This window comes from Mus pahari, chromosome 3 (assembly GCF_900095145.1).
Source record: "Mus pahari chromosome 3, PAHARI_EIJ_v1.1, whole genome shotgun sequence".
NCBI lineage: Eukaryota > Metazoa > Chordata > Mammalia > Rodentia > Muridae > Mus > Mus pahari.
The window spans coordinates 14,506,205-14,525,733 of record NC_034592.1 but is presented as its reverse complement, the minus strand read 5'-3'; the positions used below and the strand labels follow the sequence as shown (position 1 = coordinate 14,525,733).

Here is a 19,529-nt window from a genome sequence, read left to right as displayed (position 1 = left end):
TTCAGACACTCCAGAAGAGGGAGTCAGATCTTGTTACGGATGGTTGTGAGCCACCATGTGGTTGCTGGGATTTGAACTCTGGACCTTCGGAAGAGCAGTTGGGTACTCCTACCCACTGAGCCATCTCACCAGCCCTACTTCTTCATTTTTAATTATGTGTTGGTGTGGGGCATGTGTACTAGAGTGCTGGGTGCCCATGGAGGCCAGAAAAGGGCATCAGATTCTCCTAGAACTAGAGTTGTAAGTGGTTGTAAGCCACCCAGCATGGGTGCCAGGAACCTAACATAGTTTTCTGCAAGAGCTAGTATTATGTTTAACCCCTGAGCTATCTTTCTAGGCCCAATTTTTTTTTTTAATAGTATGAAATGTTGGTGGTTAAGATGAAGGCCCGTTACCTCTTATTTCCATAGCTAACTTCCTGCAACACTCTCAGAATCATTTATTCAGTATTGAGAACAGTAAAACACTTTTAGAGTGTATGCTTGGAAGCAATCTGTGCGTGGACAAAAGGCTTAGGGGAGAGTGCAGGAAAGTCCCTGGTTGCGGCACTAAAGGCTTCAAGTATCAGAAGTTGCAGGGTATGGTTGCAGGGTGTTCCTGAGCCTGACGTAGCCAAGGGGGCAGATGGAGCACCTATAGGAGACAGCACAGAATCATGCCACACAATGTCTGGACTCCATAAGCTAAGCAAACACTTGGCCTCAGAGAGAGCTGCATCCATCTCAACCCCCTGTAAGCCTGAACTCCTTAACTCCCACGTGTGCTGGGATTGGAGCTGTGCATCTGTCAGGATAGGCTCCTTTGGGTCCTGTGGATGAACAAGGAGCTCCATTAGAGTCATGCATGCCAGGCTCGCAATGCACGCATGGTGCCAGGATTCCTGCCTTGCTGCTGCCTTCTTCCCCTTCCTGCGCCTAGGCCTGAGTTGGGGAAGGGGTTGAGTGTCATCTGGTCCCAAGGCCTAGGTGTATTAGTTGCTTTTTATTGCTGTGATGAACATCGTGAGTGTGGCGACTAAGAAAAGGGTTAGAGTTTATGATGTCTTAGCCACTCTTCTTTTGCTGTGAGGAGACACCTTGGCCAAGGCAGCCCACAAAAGGAAGCCTTCATCAGGGCTCACTTACAGTTTGGGAGACTCAGGTCATTTTCACGGCAGGGAGCATGGCAGCATGCACAGAGACAGGATGCATCTGCACCTGCAGGAAAGGACCCTGGGCCTGGGCGAGGGCCTGGAAACTTCAAAGCACATCCCTAGTGACACATTTCCTCTAACAAGGCCACACCTCCTAATCCTTCTCAGGTAATCCAGCTCCTTGATGACTAGACATTCAGATGTGTGAGTTTATGGGGTGGGGTGGGGGTGCTTCTTTTTCAAACCACTGTAATGGTGGAACAAAGGCATGGTGGCAGCAACGGTTCAGAGCTCACATCTAAGGAAGCCGAGAGAATACTAGGAAACAAAGCCCACCCTGTCCCAGGAACTATAGCAAATGCTTCCTCCAGAGTGGAGTAGGGGTCCCAGTGGGCAGGGTCGTCAGACTGCGGGGCCCTTCTCGTGGACTCCCTGATACACATATGAGGGTGGGGTAAGGTGGGGCTGGGACACTCCGGACAAGCCCAGCCTCCCAATCAGCTCCTCGCCAGGCTGGCACAAGTCAGCCGCTGTCTCAGGCACGTCACTGGGGCTTCAGTAACCTCGGATGACTACTCAGAGAATGGACCCTAAGCACTGTCACTGAGGGAGCAGTAGTCTAGTGACACATGGCTGCCGTCATGCGTGTCCTTGGTGATATTGTCCTGTGGCACTGTCTCCTCTTACATGTGTGTTCAGGGAAATTGAGGGACGGAGTTGTAGGCTAGTTGTCCTCTTGTCCTGAGAGTGCAGGTGTTCTGATCTGAAGTGATGACATCCCCTGGGGACAGCACATGGAACCAGGTGATGACAAAGAGGACAGGGTACGATACCAAAAAATATATTCAGAGTGGCAAAAGAGAGATGGTGACCGAGGGCTATGGCAAGGAGGGGAGGAGAGAAAACAGAAGCTATGTTAGGGCAGTTGGAACCCTGCTGCTTCTGGCTGGGCACGGGCCTTGCATATCTCTGGATGTGGCCACTGATAACCCCTGAAGAAGCACCAGAGACTACCTCCAGTTTGTCTGGCCCTAGGATGAGCCTGAGCCATGAATAGTCCCCATGCTAGAACTCTGGAGGCAAGCAGAGAGCCCCTTAGGCAGGACCTTCTCTCAGGGGTTCCTCTCCTGAACAGAGGTAGAGCCATGGGGTGGTGACTTGAAGTAGCCTGTAGGAGGTGCCTCCCTAGCTAGGGGAAGTGGGTAACCCTCCTTTGCTAATGTTTTGGGAGCCCTCCTCCCAACAGGGTCATGTGAAGGGTGGGAAGGTAGAAAGGGGGCTGGGGGGAATAGAGCCATTTGGGCAGTGACCCCGAGGCTCTCCCACCTGCCAGAGAAGGAGTCAGGACATTGTAGCTGTGTGCATCTTAGAGATGCATGGTTGCGTGTGTGTTCACAGTGCTGTGTACACGTTGCTGTTCCTCCTTAGGCTCCTGATCTATGGAGAGTACTGTAGCCACATGGAACATGCGCAGAGTACACTGAACCAGCTCCTCGCCAGCCGAGAGGACTTCAGGCAGAAAGTGGAGGTAAAGCATCCTGGTACCCTGACTTGGTGCAGCTGGCTTGCCGAGCGAGGCCTAAGGGACAAACCAACTTCCCTCAATACCGGTCTTTGGTTTTGTGGCTATTCCCCCATTTTCTTGGGCGATTGCCAGAATACATGTCCCAAACTAGAGCACAGTCTAAGACAGGGGCTGTGGAGGCCTGGACAAACCCATCAGTGAGTGACACTTGACCTTGGCCTCTGCTGAGGTCCTAGCAGACCTTAACAGGCCTAGGTGACTTGCATGATGCACTGGGCCTCCTTCCCTTGGCTAGGTTTGCCTACCTCTGTCAGCTTGTTTCTCCCTTGTGCGCCTTTCTGGCTCTTCCTCACCTCCTGGTCCCGGAGTGCCCTTTCCTGTGTGGTTAGGAAAGCTCTGTCTCAGTGCTCCAGCGTGCTGGTAGCACATGATGCTTGTTTCGACTGTCCCTGCACCCCAGGGGGCCCTAGCTAACCTCACAGCCTTGTATGAGCCCCCTCCCCTCTTGGCCTCTCAGGGAGCACATGGCAGATCCACGGGCCATGTTCTGCAAGGCCCAGCCCCCTCAGGCACTGCTGCGCAATGCAGTGCCTCAGACGCCAGGGTCCCATCATGTTCCGGGATGTGAGGGGTGGTGACACCAACCTCGTGCATACTCTAGAAGACAGAGGATCCAGAGCTGAGGTCTCTTTCTCTTTGTGGCTGGCAGTGGGGGATGGGCTGTCCCGGAAGAGAACCCTTTATCCACTCGCTTCTCTCTCTCTCCAGGAGTGCACACTCAGGGTTCAGGATGGCAAGTTCAAGCTGCAAGACCTGCTGGTGGTGCCCATGCAACGGGTGCTGAAGTACCACCTGCTGCTCAAGGTGAGGCTAGCAGCCTGCTCATCAAGTCCTCTGTCACACTGGACTCTGATGGCATGGGCTTGGAACTATAGGCAGGGTGGCACACGGGCTGATGAATGAACTCATGTTCAGTACATACCATGAAGGGGTATCCTGGCGTCTGGAAGGAAAATTATGAATGAATAAGTTAAGACCATTAGGAAAGTGGAAAGAGACAGGACAGAACCCTCAGACCAGGAAGAGGAAGCTACTGTGCTTGAGCGCTTCTTTGAGTCCTTGCACAGTGTCTGCTATGTAAGGGATCATGGAGTTGGGTCCATGGACTTGCACTTGAGCTGGTGGGTGGTTTTGTCCTGAGACCTTGAGGGCTCACCCTGGCTCCCCTCTCACTCCCATAGGAGCTCCTGAGCCATTCTGCAGACCGACCAGAAAGACAACAGCTCAAAGAAGCACTGGAAGCCATGCAGGTAAATAAGAGAGGCAGAACGGGGGAGTCCCCAGACCAGTGTGCACGCTCCTAGATTCGGACTGAGCTCCTTGGTGACACTGACAGGACACTGGGGTTGGGCTTAGACTTCCATGACAGTGGAAGGAGCTGCAGGCTAGGCTGCTTGCACCATGTGTCCAAAGTCCCCAACTTCACTTGCCTGCAGTTGCCCTGTCCCCACACTGTGTTTTCAAGTGTCCACTGGGGTCTTCAATGGTTTTTGGGTGCCAGCTCTATCCTGGGGTACCTTTTTTCCTCCTGGGCATCGGCTGATAAAGGTCTGTCCCATGCCCTGCCCGGTAACTCACTTGTCACGTGCTGGCTTTAAAGACCCCTGCCCAGCCATTCTACGCCTCGTGTATGACAGTCCGCTGCCCTCCGAAGCTCATGCCTGTCCTGCTCAGAAACCTGGTGGCTTCTGCTGTTCTCTGAGTCAGGCCAGGGCCATTGAAGATGTGTGTAACAGGAATGCCTCAGATTCTAGGGAAGTTTGGCCACGCTCAGGTTCCTGGGCATGCTCTATGTCTTTCCCAAGGTGTGCTCAGGACATGTCCTCTTCCTCATTCATCTGCCTGCATCCCACTCATCCTGTCTTTGCCATGAACTTGACACTGTCCAAGAAAGTCACCTTCGAGACGCCTTAGCCGAGGGACTGTCGGGCTACCCCACAGCCATACTTGTGCTTCTCCTAGACCCCTGTCTTAGACAAGGTGAAATGCCTGACACAGGCGACACCTGCCCCTGAGGACTCCACTGGTCCTTGGTCTCCTTCTTTTCCCAAGACACCTTGTTTGAAGAGGGAGGCGCTGCAGTCTTACTCCCACACAGGACCAGGGGGAGGACGCTGGCTCTCAAAGCCGCCTGCTCTCTGGGAGCAGGCTTCACGCAGCTGGAAAAGTTTGCATCCATTTTGAATGTACTTAAATGTGGGTGCCATGGCTGACATGGGGACCTCTGGCAGATTCCCCTGGGGAACTGAGGTCACTGCAGCAGAGGGACCACCACATCATCCCACTGCAGACACAATTCAGTGTCCACTATTCCTGGAGCACGTGATTCATAGTACAGGTGTACCCTGAACCCAGCGTGTGGCTTCTGGTCCCTTTGTGGCAAAGTACCCTGAGGTTATATAGCTCATGACATTCCAAAGAGGGTTTGTGACTCTGTGTCCTTCTTATCACTGGGAAGCTCTTCAAACTGCAGTTTAGAAGATTTTCTGGTTTGCTTTCAGTTATGTGATGAACAACCACGATCAAAAACAACTTCGGGGAGGAAAAGGTTTATTTTAGATTATATTCCCAGGTCACAGTCTGTCATGAAGGGAAATCAGGGAAAGATTTCAAGGCAGAAACCATGGAAAGAAGGCTGCTTACGGTCTCACTTCCTGGAGTGCTTAGCTAGCTTGCTTCTATAGCCTAGGAATGGCGCCACCTGCAGTGGGCAGTTCCCTCTCTCCTCCGTCATCAGTCAGGACAATCTCTCAGACATGGCCACACAAGACAGTGTGATCAATGCAGTTCTTTAACTGAAGTGCCCTCTGTGAAAACTCATACAGCAGGGAATCTAAAAGCCTTTAATGTCCCCAATGCAAAGCAGAAAATCATTCATCCAGCCAGTGTCTGAGCCGTCACTGCCCTGGAGCTAGGTTTCCCACAGGGTTGCAATACACACTCCATGCAACTCCTCTGTTAGTTGGCTGCTTTGCCTCGGGAGCTCTACTGTCTCTGTGGGAATCCTCCTGCCAGGGTGCACAGGGCCACACGTGCTCAGATCTGTCACTGCTGTTGATGTAGAACAAAACCCACTCTTTATAAACTGTGGCATCTGGACGGGAGCTGGCAGTAGCAAGGTTTGTGGGGTGGCCCTTGAAGTGACTCCAGAAGCAAGAGAGGCCTTAAGGGAGGCAGGAACTGGCTCCAGGATGTGGGTCGGGGATTTCCTCTCTGCTCTGCTTTCTGGGCAGGATCCCTGCTGCTCTGTCCCAGCCGCCACTGGGCATTGCTTTCAGGCCATTTCAAACTTTCTGAAGCAAAGTGAGCACTGCCCCCTGCTGACTAACTGGAGGATTTCAGTATTATGTAGGAATGATACCTCCTTCCCCCCAGCCACTTACAGAATACCCAGGCTCTTCAGGGGAGGTGGGACAGGGACTTCATGAGAGCAGAAAGGTCTAGGCTGTGTGTGACCCACTGTGGCTTATCCATGCTGGGCTGCTTCTCCAGACACAGAAGGCCTGCTGAGTGAGGAGAGCCTGGATTTGGGGGTTCCCAGCACCCTCTTCAGCAAAGTGTATACTCTGGGTTCAAATGTTGTGCTCTTCACCTTATTCCTTCCTGGTTACCTATGTGTGGTGTTTTTTACCCCCATAGCCCAGAGTTGGAGTGGCCCCAGGCAGGATGGAGGAAGAGTGTAGAGTGACCGCTGGGCTAGGAAGGGGCTGGGAGTTCACCCCTGTGCAACTCAGTGCCCCGATCCTGTCTTGATTTCCAGGACTTGGCCATGTACATCAACGAAGTGAAACGGGACAAGGAGACCTTGAAGAAGATTAGCGAGTTCCAGTGCTCCATAGAAAACCTGGTAAGCTGGTGGCCCTTCCACCTATGCATACCGTAGTGGCTGCCCATGAAGCCTGCCATGAATAGGAGGGAGGGAGGGTAGTATACGCCTTCATCCACTTCAGCCTGCTGTGCGAATTACGCGCTGAGGTCATCCATGTGTAAGGCTGAGGAAATGGATGTCCTACTGACAACCTGGTTCTTTTTCTCCCTTCCCAGCCTGGACCCCAGGCTGTGGCGACCATAGGCAGGATGCTTCGTCTGGTCGGTGGTCCTCCTGTCTCCCTATCCTCAGGATGGGTAGTGGACAGGGTTTGGTTTGGGGGTGGGGCAACGGTCATCTCAACCTGAGAGCTGGCCCTCAGCTCTCCCCCTCGTCTGAGAATCAGACTGGGGGCTGTGAGCCAGGGTCGGCCCTCTCTTAGGCATACTCTGGGGAGGAGAGATGAACTGTTTCTAGACTCAGCCCTGCTTGGCCCCATGCTGGGTCTGGATCTCTCTGTGCTGGGTCTGGATCTCTTTGTGTTGGGTCTAGATCTCTCCGTGTTGTGCTGCTCCGCATTAGGAGAACTTAAGCATACCCTCACCCCCACCCATCGGGTGCTAATAGCGCCCTCGACCCCAAGCAATGACTGCACTCCAAATGCTATCGGATTCCCAGAGTCACTTTAATATTGAACTATTGATTTTTTTTTTCCTCAAACATTCCCTCTTCCTGGTTATTTTCCTGGAGAGCTTGGCGAAGTAGAAGCCTGGAAGCCCGATATCCAGGCTGGCACACCCATCTTTATCTCCAGGGGAACCCCCTACAGAGCTGGCTGGCTCATCAGTCAGTGGGCAAAACTGCCAAGCAGGTTCTGATGAGTGAGTGCTCTGTCTACGTGTGTGCTTGCATGCCAGCAGAGGGCGTCAGACCCAGGACAGATGGTTGTGAGCCACCATGTGGTTGCTGGGAATCAATCGCAGAACCTCTAAACCACCGAGCCAGCTCTCCAACCCATTCTTATTCCTCATGAGTGTGACCTGAAGCATGAACATTTGTGGGGTTCAGGCCACTGGCCAATCATCCCTGCTTTCTGATCACTGCACAGTAGCATGCTGCTTTTGAACACAGGGGAGTTTGGGATGTGGGTATGGTTTAGTAGGCAGAGAATTTGCCTTTTGTGCACAGGGCCCTGAGTGAATCAGACTCAGGGGCACTAACTGTAATCCAGCGTCGGGGGCAGGGGAGGAGGAAGGCGGAGGCAGAAGGATCAGGTTGTCTTTGGCCACACAGCATTCAGGCCAGTGTGGGATGCTCCAGGCCCTATCTCACAAAGGTGAGCCATGGATCATCTGGTATATGACGCCATGGGGCACGCGGTCTTGGTGTCGTCTCTAGGTGAAGGCACCTGGATTTATATGTCCTGTGTGATGGGGACAAAGAGGCACAGCGGAGTCCCTGAGCAGATGTGAATCCTGCTGTGTCAGGCCACGGCCAGCCTGTGTCATACTGAAGTCAGACCTAGGAGTTTTCACAAAGTGCAGGGACCAGGCCTCCAGGCCCATGGGACCACCCACAGGCATAGCCGCTTCCCCTGGAGCCTGACCTCTGCCTTCTCCTGAATAGACTTGTCCCTCGAAAGCTACACAGAAGACGGTGGAAAGGCAGGTCTCTCTGTATCAAACAGAACAGAGAGGCACGGTCCAAACAGAAGCGGAAGTGGAGACATCATGGCGGGGCTGGGCACAGGTTGCTTTCCGTGGAGGATGAGCCCGGCTGGGCCCCGCCCGGCTGGGCCACGCCTGTGCTTGCTGCTCAGTCCAGCAGTGCTACTTCTTTCTTTATTTACTTCTGGCTTTTCCTACAGCTCCGGGTTCCACACAAGGGCTGCCTGTGAGCGTGACATCAATTGGCTTTTGTTCCCAGGGCTCAAGGGAGTCCCCATTGTGGCCCTCTGAGAGGGGACAGGCTTGGCTCAGGTTCTTCGTGGGCTACCAGGTCACCATAGGCACATTTTCCTAGATCACACCTGGGTCTTTCTGTCCTGCCCTGGGCATGCCCACTTTTCTCCCTGTCTAACAAAGCAGAGGTTGTTGTCCACCTTTGGGCTAACAGCCCTGTCCTTTCCAGCAAGTGAAGCTGGAGGAGTTCGGGAGGCCAAAGATTGACGGAGAGCTTAAAGTCCGGTCCATAGTCAATCACACCAAGCAAGACAGGTGAGTGGGGTGATGTTCGGCACCCCATCCCCCTCTAGCCTGGGGACCCCACTCCCAGGAGGCCCGAGACAGACCCTCCTGTGGGAAGAAGGATAGCAAGGCAGGCTCTGTGTGGCTGTTTAAATCACTTCCTTTCTTCTCTCCATGATCCTCTGTGTCTGTCACACTGCAGTAGCCACACAAGGGCACTGCCCTGCCTGTGGTGGGCCCTGAGCTGGCCTGGGAGTCAAAGCTAAGATGCAGAGAGGTCTGGCCTCTGGGGAGCTCCTTGCCCAGTGGGAGTAGATAGGGAGGTGAGGGGGTGGGGGCGGAGTCAGGACAAGTCAGCCGTCTAGACTTGGGTTCTGGGGGCACAGAGGAGAGAATTGGCAGTGGCCTTTGAATAGTGCTCCAAGGGAGATAAAGATGGAGAGTGAGGACCTTCTGCATGAAGGTGGCATTCAGGACGGCTTTATGGGAGGAGTGGCTTCATGACCCAGAGTCATTGTGCCATGTGGTCCCGACAGAAAGGAGGGTCTCACCTTGGAGAGAGGGCAGCCTGTACAAGCCTTGGCCCTCTTTGTCCGACACACTGGCTGGGTCTCAGGGACAGGAGTCAGGCAGAGATACAGGCTCTTCACACAGAGCATGGCTGTCCTGACACTGGGTGCCCTATGTGGCCAGGTACCTGTTCCTGTTTGACAAGGTGGTCATCGTGTGCAAGAGGAAGGGCTACAGCTATGAGCTGAAGGAAGTCATTGAGCTACTCTTCCACAAGATGACTGATGACCCTATGCACAACAAGGACATCAAGAAGGTAGGTCCGGGTCTGGAGAGGGGCAGGTGCAGGGTCCTAACCCCAGGGCCAGCGCATCAGGTGTCCCCTGCTGGCCTCCCTTCGTCATTATGACTGGCTGGTAGTTCCCATGGTGGGCCATAGGCACCCTTAGGGCTCTAGCTTCCTGGAAGCAGAGAGGGAGGTCATGCTTAGGGCCCCTGTTAGAGCCTCGTTCCCGGCTTTGATGTTTTAGTCTCAGTGGACCCGACTCTAGTTCCTCATTGTCTGTTGTAACAAGCAGGTCTTCCTGCTCCATTCTTGCTCTGTCTCATTTGCTGGGGGCTGGCTTGTGGTTTGTCAGGCTCTGAAAGCCAGTGGACTAGGACTGCTGGAAAAGGGGCTGTGGGCTCTAGGGGGTGGGGCTACGGGTACTGAGGCCATGGCTGTGGCTGTGAGGGGACGGGAAACACAGTCTTGCTTCTGAGTACACCACCGTGTGTGTGTGTGGCCCTGTGCTGGGTTGGGAACAAGAGCCAGTGGCTAAAGGCTCTGACCTTCTGCAAGTCCCCATATAGGACCACACACAAGCTCTTCCTTCCTAGCCCTGGTGTCCTGAAGCAAGAGACAGTGACCAGGGCTACTTTCCAAGCTCCAGGACTTCTTATGAAGCCTTGGGAGAACACCTAGAGTGCTTGACACAGGCTGTGTTCTTACCGTCCTGGGCTCTCAGCGCCCAGGCTGCAGCGAGGCCTGGCCCAGCCTCTTAATGACCTCTCTCCTTTCCTTTCCTCTCACGCTTCCTAGTCTCATGGGAAGATGGTAAGCCCCTGCTGCTCTCCCCCTGCCCCAGTGCTGCCCCGAGCTGCCCTTGTGGGTCTGGGGCTCCCTGGGCCTGAATAGATCAGGCTTGTGGCCCTCCTCCTTCTTCCTCTACATCTCAGTCAAGAGTGACACATATTTGTGGCAAAAGACTTGATTTGCAGGGGTGACCTGGAAGCCAACCTGCTCTCCTTCCTGGAAGGTAAAGATCAGGGGTCACTGACAATGGCAGGCGAGGCTTCCGTGACCTTTGCCTTGCACGTCCGTCCTCCGAAGTCCTCCCCTTCCTCTTCCCCACGCCTGCCTGCCTCTCTCTCTCTCTCTCTCTCTCTCTCTCTCTCTCTCTCTCTCTCTCTCTCTCCCTCCCTCCCTCCCTCCCTCCCTCCCTCCATGTCTAACAGACTAAGCTACACTCTACCTGGCACCGTTTGCAAGCCTTTTCTCAAGCCTGGCTGTTTGGCAGGCCAGTGGGTCAGGCCTGGCTGCTGGGTTGCTCGGTTTGGTCAGACCCTCAACTGTCTGACCCCAGTCTTTGTTTTTCCTGTTGTTTTAAACTCAGGAATTGTTTTTTAACCCAGGGGGTAAAAGTGAGTGGGCGGGGCTATGGACCACTCTTGGGCCGGTTCCTGGGTACCACTCCTGAGGAGTCTTGGGGACAGCAGGGATTTGGGTTGAAGTGCCCCATGAAGTGGTGGGAGAAGAGTAGGATATCCTGATAGAGGGTGGGCCCTGAGCGTGGGCTGCCACATCTATACACATACATACTTAGCAGGCTTCCTACATACATAAAAGTGCACACAGCAGGGTTCCTGCATACATATACACATGCAGGGGCACAGTAGGACACATATGCATACATAACAGTATGTACACACACATACATGCATATGAGCCCAACAGGATCTCTGCTTGCATCCATGCATGTGCACACAGTACTACCTATACACCTGTATACATGGGTCCATGTGCAGAGCATGATCTACAGGTCAGCGCACGTCCACACATGAATGTCCACACTTGTGAAAGGAACTATGGACATCCAGACACAGGCTTGGGTGCACACACACAGACAGCTCTATGTCCAGGAACAGAAACAAGTACCCATGCACATGTGCACACTTAGGCACAGTATAGGCACACATCTTACACAGGAAAGCATACATATACTTTGACGCATGTTTGTAAACACCTTCACATATGAGAGCACCCTGGCCTGCTCAGGCAAGAACACAGTACACCTACAATCTCTGATGTGGGAGGACACACATGCGGGCAGGCAGCTAGGCAAGTGTGGGTATGTCTATACACAAGAGTGTGTTACACAAGGCGTGGGCACATACATCCTCATGCAGTGCTAGTGAACTTGTGTGCACTGCAAAACCATGCCAACTGCCAACTGTTCCTGTCTCCTACAAAGCTGTGCCGGCTTCCAGCATGCCTCTGTCCTCACAGTGGTCCTATGCCTCTGTCCCCACAGTGGTCCTACGGCTTCTACCTGATTCATCTCCAAGGAAAGCAAGGCTTTCAGCTCTTCTGCAAGACGGAGGACATGAAACGGAAGTGGATGGAGCAGTTTGAGATGGCCATGTGAGTTTTGGGCAGGCCTGTTGGCTCTGCCTTCCTGACCTTCTCGGGGTCGTGGTGGGAGGTGGTTTTGATGCTCAATGGGAGACAAGTTCCTTCCCCGTGGGACAGAGACAACTCAGCAGACCCTAGCTATGTCTCCCAGATGTCCCGGGCGGCGTCCGGTGTCTTGCTACATGGGCAGAACCTCGGGCTTGACAGCTAGGTTGTGACTTGGTTTGGAAGTCTCAGAACAGTGTCCCATGTGGTTGAGGGGGCACCCCAACACATAGAGCAGAGGGTCTGAGGGGGTGGGAGTGGTGTGTGCCACTGGCCCTACAGGCCCTACGGGTTTGGGGATTTCTGGGGAACATACCACTCCTGAGACTTCCCACCTGGTGAGATTTAGGTACAAAGGACAAGGTCAGGGGAGCGGGATCAGGCCTGTTCACTGGGTCAGGGGTCAAGACTGTTCACTGGGTCAGGGGAACAGGATCAGGCCTGTTCACCGGGTGGGTCAGTGACTTATGAGCCTTTGAGAGCCCCGAGCTCTCTGCCCCTCAACTCTGTGGGTTGCTATCTCCTTGTGCTATGAGCAGTTTCAAGTATTCATAGCAGTTGAAGATGACTGTGAGCACACTCCTTATTACATTTCCCTGTCCTTGCTTCTGCCTGTTGGTCTGTTGTGCCTTCTTGGGTCTGATGGTGGGGAAATGAATGTAGCCTTGAGGTACGCTTCTGGGCCCCAGGGTAATTCCTCATCTGTGCAGAGTTTATTTACACTGTATGAACCTTACTGTGACTGCCCTGCCATCCATGGGGCACAGGCCAAGACCAGCACTGAGTGCCTGAAACCAAAGTAGCATGAAACCTTACGTGCACGAAAGTTCCTCAGCATTCAGACCTATGGCAGGGTGCAGTGTATGAGTAATGACTGAGAACTAGTCACAGTGGGTTTTAATGAATGGCCAATCATTACACTTGCAGAGGGGCCTATGTACAATCCAAGCGCTGTGTTGGTGACAGTTGACTTGATACCAGCTGGCCACTGAGTGACCACTGATTTGTGACCACTGATTTGTGACCACTGAGTGGCAGAGGGTGAGCCATGTCCTGGCTCACAACAGGAGCTGCTCAGTTCTGAGGTTTTCCATGTAATGTTATCAGTCCACACTGGTAACTATAGGTAAACTATAGACCAGGAGGGACAACTGCCTTCACCTGCTAAGCTTGACACTCCTGGGCCATTTAATACCCTCTGCCTGAGCCCCTCCCTCACCCTCAGTCTTGCCCCCCTCACATCTTAGGGAGGGCCAGGCTGGAGTGCAGGCTCCTGGTGTGTGTATCCGGGCTCCTCGTGCAGTTGTCGCTGTATTTGTGGGCTTAGGGAGTGCCTGGCCATGGATCACTGGTTTTCTCCTCCACCAGGTCAAACATCAAGCCAGACAAGGCCAATGCCAACCATCATAGCTTCCAGATGTACACGTTTGACAAGACTACCAACTGCAAGGCCTGCAAGATGTTCCTCAGGTAGGTGTCTTCTGCCTGCCCAATCCTGGGCTGCAGAATACACTGCGTAGCTGCCCTGTGACACCATGGCACCATGACACCTGACCACCCCACCTTGGTGCCATGTCATGTCTCAAAGAACCAGGATGATAACTACGGGGGTCAGCAGTCATGGCTGTTGGAGGGTCGGGTCCCCTGCTGGGGACCATGGAGTGAGGGGACAGGCCAGGGTGATCAGATGCTCCATGGCGATGACTGGCTGAGCATGCAGGGAGCTGCACCCCACCTCACCCCAACCCTCTCACACACAGGGGTACCTTCTACCAGGGATACCTGTGTACCAGATGTGGCGTCGGGGCACACAAGGAATGCCTGGAGGTGATCCCCCCCTGCAAGATGAGTGAGTACTCGGCAGTGTGTGGAGATGGGCCCCGCTTGTTCACGTCTGCCTTTCGCCCGAGGGATACACATGATAGGAACTGAGGCCAAGACGGGAAGATAGTTGACTGGAAGGGATTAGTAAAAGCTATAGCTGTAGCTCCTCACCAAAGCTCTTGTGACTTTCCCCTCCATCTCCTCCAACTCTGCTCCACACCCACACCCTGGACCCAGGGTGTTCTCAGCAGGAATGCAGGCTTCTGTTGTAAGTGGCCCCGCTCCTGGTTCTGGCACTGTGTGCTTGTTCTCATGGTCATTTTTCAGATGAGGTGGCTTGAGGCCAAGCCTCACTGGTGGCAGGCACAGGAGCTAGACCCCAGAGGCTAGAAGTGTGTGATTTGGGAGTGCATTTGGAGTTTTGTAGATGGTGTTCCATCTCATAGTGACTAGGCCCCGCCAAAAGCCGATGACAGTTCTGAGAGGTGTCAGAGCTTCACTGAGCAGTAGGTCCAGGTGGGGAACAGGCAAGCACAGGCATTCTTGTTGTATTTTCCTCTGTGATGCTGCAGTTCTCTGCCAGCCCCCCCCCCCCAGCTTCCTGTGAAGGGCAGCTGTGGGGTGTTTACAGCATGTCCCAGGGACAGCTCTATAGGTAGTAGCTCCTGCTGAGTGCCAGGCTCCATTCTCTGTGCTTCAAATGGGAGGTCCCTGTCCTTACCACCACTGGGGATATATTGCACTAACACAGGAACCACCAGCCAGAGGCCAGCTCACTCTGAGTCCTGGGGCTGAGCTGTGATGGAATTTCTTTTAGCAGGACAGCTTTGTATCAGCCCTCTGTGCAGTATGGATCAGTGCTCCGTGCTTGACAGAGTCCTGGGATCATTATCTTGCTATTGAGCACACACCCTGTCACCTTGGTCTCTCTGGTCCAGATCAGCCCCAGAAATTGGGTCTTGAGAATGGCTTTGACTTGGTTAATGTCGCCCTCTTGTGTCCATGAGCCGCTCATGCAGGCAATGGCCATAGTTGCTTCCTACTTTTTGTGATTCTAAAAGTTAACAAACTTAATTATTAAACTAGAATAAAAAAATAAGACAGGAAGTAAAAAAGAGTCTAGGATCGGGCATGGTGGCACACACCTTTGATCCCAGCACTCAACAGAAGAGAAGAAATGTGGTCAATGAACTTGTTTAGAAATAAAAGCATAGCGCGTGTGTAACTCAGTAGGCAGAGTACCTTTAGGAGGTGGAGGCAGGAGGATTGGGGTCAAAAGCATCCTTGGTTGTAGAGTGAACTTGAGGCCAGCCTGGGCTACATGAGACCCTGTCTCAAGATGCACAAACAAAGCCACAGAAATAACTGAAGACAATGTTTAGGCATAGTTTAAGTTTTCTTCTTTCTTTCTTTCTTTCTTTCTTTCTTTCTTTCTTTCTTTCTTTCTTTCTTTCTTTCTTTCTTTCTTTCTTTCTTTCTTTCTTTCTTTCTTTCTTTCTTTCCTTGTTTCTTTGTTTCTAGAAAATACATTTTCAGAGTTACTTCTTCCCCATCTTTTTTTTTTTTTTTTTTTTTTTGAGACAGGGTTTCTCTGTGTAGCCCTGGCTGTCCTGGAACTCACTCTGTAGACCAGGCTGGCCTCGAACTCAGAGATCCACTTGCCTCTGCCTCCCAAGTGCTGGGATTAATGGTGTGAGCCACCACGCCCGGCCTTCCCTCCGCCCCCATCTTAACGATTAGACACTTATTACCTGTAGAAGAAGTTTGAAATGTAGAGAAGGAAGAGAAGGGGGAAGGACGGGTCGGGGTCCCTATAGGCACCAACAGCACGCTGGGCATATCAGTGGGCTCTTTACCAGCATCCTGGTCATTACAACCTCTGGCTGGCTCTAGACATTGTCCCAGGGGGTTGTGACACACATGCGCGCGCGCACACCAGGATGTAACCCATGGGTCCATCGGTCCTCTGGTAGGGAATGCTGTTGCTCTCCAAGCTACATTCCCTCTGATCTGCTCCAAGGCTAAGCGTTGGCTAGCTCTCCCCTGTGAACTGCAGCAATACCACAACTAAAGCAGACGGACTGTGTGGCCCCCATAGGAGCCCAGATGCCCCTAGGGCGATACCAGCCCCTCCCGAGAGACTTTTCATGGAGAGTCCTCTCTGGGCAGAGCAAAAGCTGTGTTGCCATCCTGTGGAATATTGCTACCTACCATCATGTGTGAAAGAGTTTGTTAAAAAACTCAAGTGTTCCCAGAGCAGACTTCAGCCACAATAGTTGGGGTTATTAAAGTCCCCCAGCCATACACTGTAGCTGTAATGGCCCTTGTTTTGACCCATGCTGAGGCAGAAAGGACCACCTACCAATGACTGGGGTATGTCTTCCCTCCCACATGACAGCCGAGTGACTAGTGTCCTTGGGTAAGTAGGACAGTCTTAGAGGATGATGGCAAAGGGGACCTGTACTCCCACCTCTGTATCACCTACCTGTGGCAGGTATCACAACAAGGTGTGGAAATTGTCCTGTGAGCCCTGGGCACTGTCAGGTGATTCTCACAGTTGTTACCATTCAGAGTCAGCCATGGCTTTCTTATGTACGACTTCTGGCCTGTGAACTCCCCATGGCTCCTTAGAGCTGGAAGTCAGAATATGCTGTCAAGGTAATTTTCATAGGTACGAGGCTGGGTCCAGGTGTGTCTATGATCAGCCTCTGAAGGGAGCCCCTTGCAGTCAGCCAGCCCTCCAGTCAGGGGATGCATACTGTGAAGGCCATCTTTCTGACCCCTGATCTGCTTCCTCTACAGGTTCATCTGCAGATGTGGTGAGTGCTCCCAACTCTTCCTATTGCTTAGGACTCTGCCAGCATAGAAACTTGTCTCTGTGCATGCTCCCCTGGTGGCTCAGTAGCTGGTGTGTGTCTTAGCAGCTCACCCACTCTATCTCCCTAGTGCTATCCGGCTGCAGCTGCACCCCTGTGGCACAGCATACCCATGGGCACGTAACCACTGAAGTCATTATAGAATGTAAGCTGTGCCTCCTGAAAGCTGTTGATCCAGCCCTGTTACCCAGCCTTGAATGGATGCTCACTGAGCCCCACAAGGGCATGGAGATGCTTCTACCATACAGCACTTAGTTGTGTTGTCCAAGGCGTGTCCAGAACAGAGGCTGGGAGATGATCAAGGAGGCTTCCTTGGGGAGGTGGGAATTAAGGTTGTAGAGTGGGGTTGAGGAGCCCAGGGTCAGGTATGACAGATGTTAGGAGAGGAGAGGGAAATAGTGTTGCAGTTATCTACTAGAGGCATGGCCTGACACTCATGTCACGGGCGGTGCTGATGTGGGACCCAGAAGTGGAACACCTTCCCTAACATCTGTCCTTGTTCTCACAGGATGCTCCTGGAGCAGGACCGGGTGAGTATGCCGGACTCAGTCACTTCTGCAGTCTGTACCCTCACTACAAGCTGGGTCTGTGCCTCTTTGGCTGCCTCCCAGGGTCGACTTAGAGCCCGCTTTCAGAGAACCAAGCGCTTTCCATCCACAGTTCATAGAGGTGCCAAGCTAAGCATCAAGCCTGCATGATCAAGAAGCCCAGGGGTTACTGCCATTTTTCTGTGCCCCTGGATGCTGCCTAGGTTGTTTAAACATTCTGGATGAAACCGGAGCTTCCTCAGAGGAAACGCAAACCCCACCCAGATGTTACCACTATTGGGCTATAGTGACCTGGACCAGGCCTGGCAAGACAGTTCCATGACCTTTTTGAACATTTGGGGTGAGACTGGGGCACAGTGACCCCATCTGAAGTTAGCCTCAGATTCTTGGGTGTTGCATGAAGTATTAAAAGACACCATTCCACGCTAGCACCGGCTACTCCCTGGCCCCGGCCATCTCACCACCTCCGTGGCTAACCCCATGCAGCGACCACCCATCTCGTGGTTCTCTTGCTGTGGATTGTAACCCAGTAAAATCAACTCTAGAGGCTTGTGATTTATCAGTCAGATTTACATGAGTAAATTCTCAACCCACAAAATGCCCACACAATGAACTCAAAACTCAATGGATATAAACACAAGCTACACACCTAGATGGGGCAAACGCACCCTACTTATTATTTAATCACATATCTAAGAGATCCCCAACACTTATGGCTCCCAGGACTGCGTGGGTCTGGCTCCTCTTCCTCTCCTATAGGTTCCATCGTATCTCCTCCTCTCCTTCCCTCCTTCTCTGTCCCTCTGTACTCTAAAATTCTTAGCCCACCTTCCTTTTCCACTGCCCAATCACAGGCTCTCACCTCATCTTGTGCCTGCCCTCACCTACATGTAGACAACAATCCACATTTGGGTGCTCAGCCTATCTCTCTCTTGCGGCCCCAGGTCCGCTTCTTACCCATTCTGAGGTACCTCATCTCTAATGGGGCAGTGAGGGATGGGGCTTCCTAGCTCTACACTGTAGATCTAGCTCAGTGGTGTCTGGGAGAGACATAAAATTCCATCTAAAAGTAAGTAGCTGTTACTGGAATATGCTGGCATCTATCTTAACTTAGTAGATGTAGGAGCCCTAAGGGAGGGATACAGAAGGGGTGATACAGGCTCTTGTGTGTCTGTGTTGGGGAACAGTTTCATGAAGGGTTCCCCAGACCAGGAAGGGTTAGCGATTGGGGTGTGTAGCCTTCAGCAAGGACAAAGTCACTAGTGAGCTATTTTCTTCTGCCTTAGGTCCCAAGATGGTTGCTGTACAGAATTACCATGGTAACCCAGCCCCTCCTGGGAAGCCTGTCTTGACCTTCCAGACAGGAGATGTGATAGAGCTGCTCCGGGGTGACCCCGATTCTCCTTGGTGGGAAGTGAGTTCTGGGTCCTGGAGGTGGGGTACAGCCTTGCTCCTCTCCCTGCGTACCCCCCACGGGCAGGGCAGGGAAGTTGGGGTGATGCCATAGACTGATAGGGGAGGCTGCTTATCATAGCCTCTGCCACCTCCATTCTAAACATGAAGTCTGCAATGTCTTCACGGAGGTGATTGTCACACAGGTGGGACGCAGAATCCTTCCACTGAGACTCTTGTTTGCCCTGACTTTTCTGCCTTGGTGGACCCCACAGTCCCTCACCAGATTCTGTCCCAGCATGTCTTGACCTGACCTCAATGCCCCCATTCTGGTGAGCAACACCTCACAGTGTTAGTGACTGGCCCCAGAGCCCTGTCTAGTGGGAGGAAGACAAATACAGGCCAATCATGTACTTGTGGAATAGTTTACAGTTGAGAGCTGGAGCTTATTAAACCTTTAATATCCTCTCTGTTGAGCCCTAGCACTTAAGGAACCCCGAATATACATGGCTAGCTTAAACTACACAGTTAGGATAAAGGTTGGTGATATTTAGTGTCTTATTCTCTCAAGGAAACCATCAGTAATTGAGTCCAGACTACTGAGCTAGACACATAACACAAGAGCCGAAGGGTACAGAGGGATGCTCTGCATCGTGGGTGTCATAAGGGTACTGAGGCATGGATGCTCTGCATCTCAGGTGTCATAAAGGTACTGAGGGTTGGAGTATCTGTATACCAGTGTCATAAAGGCACTGAGGGATGCTCTGCATCCCGAGTGTCATAAAGGTACAAAAGGATGGATCCTCTGCATCCTAGTGTCATAAAGGTACTGAGGGATGGATGCTCTGCATCCCAGTGTCATAAAGGTACTGAGGGATGGATGCTCTGCATCCCGAGTGTCATAAAGGTACAAAAGGATGGATCCTCTGCATCCTAGTGTCATAAAGGT

At 52.6% G+C, this 19,529-nt stretch overlaps 1 protein-coding gene across 6 annotated transcripts in view; it reads left to right on the top strand.

Annotated features, from left to right (window-relative positions):
- The window catches only part of Vav2 (vav guanine nucleotide exchange factor 2), a 175,292-nt gene that overhangs the window by 135,478 nt on the left and 20,285 nt on the right, over positions 1 to 19,529 (top strand). For 3 of the 6 annotated variants that reach the window (XM_029536298.1, XM_029536299.1, XM_021192179.2), the window contains 13 exons: positions 2,561 to 2,660; positions 3,426 to 3,521; positions 3,899 to 3,967; positions 6,478 to 6,564; positions 8,656 to 8,741; positions 9,405 to 9,537; positions 10,303 to 10,317; positions 11,795 to 11,904; positions 13,309 to 13,410; positions 13,701 to 13,789; positions 16,567 to 16,583; positions 17,149 to 17,170; positions 18,475 to 18,602. In XM_029536298.1, the coding sequence (XP_029392158.1) occupies positions 2,561 to 2,660; positions 3,426 to 3,521; positions 3,899 to 3,967; positions 6,478 to 6,564; positions 8,656 to 8,741; positions 9,405 to 9,537; positions 10,303 to 10,317; positions 11,795 to 11,904; positions 13,309 to 13,410; positions 13,701 to 13,789; positions 16,567 to 16,583; positions 17,149 to 17,170; positions 18,475 to 18,602 (1,054 nt within the window). The remainder of the gene's footprint in view (positions 1 to 2,560; positions 2,661 to 3,425; positions 3,522 to 3,898; positions 3,968 to 6,477; positions 6,565 to 8,655; positions 8,742 to 9,404; positions 9,538 to 10,302; positions 10,318 to 11,794; positions 11,905 to 13,308; positions 13,411 to 13,700; positions 13,790 to 16,566; positions 16,584 to 17,148; positions 17,171 to 18,474; positions 18,603 to 19,529) is intronic. The other 3 variants (XM_021192180.2, XM_021192178.2, XM_029536297.1) reach the window with 1 other exon arrangement.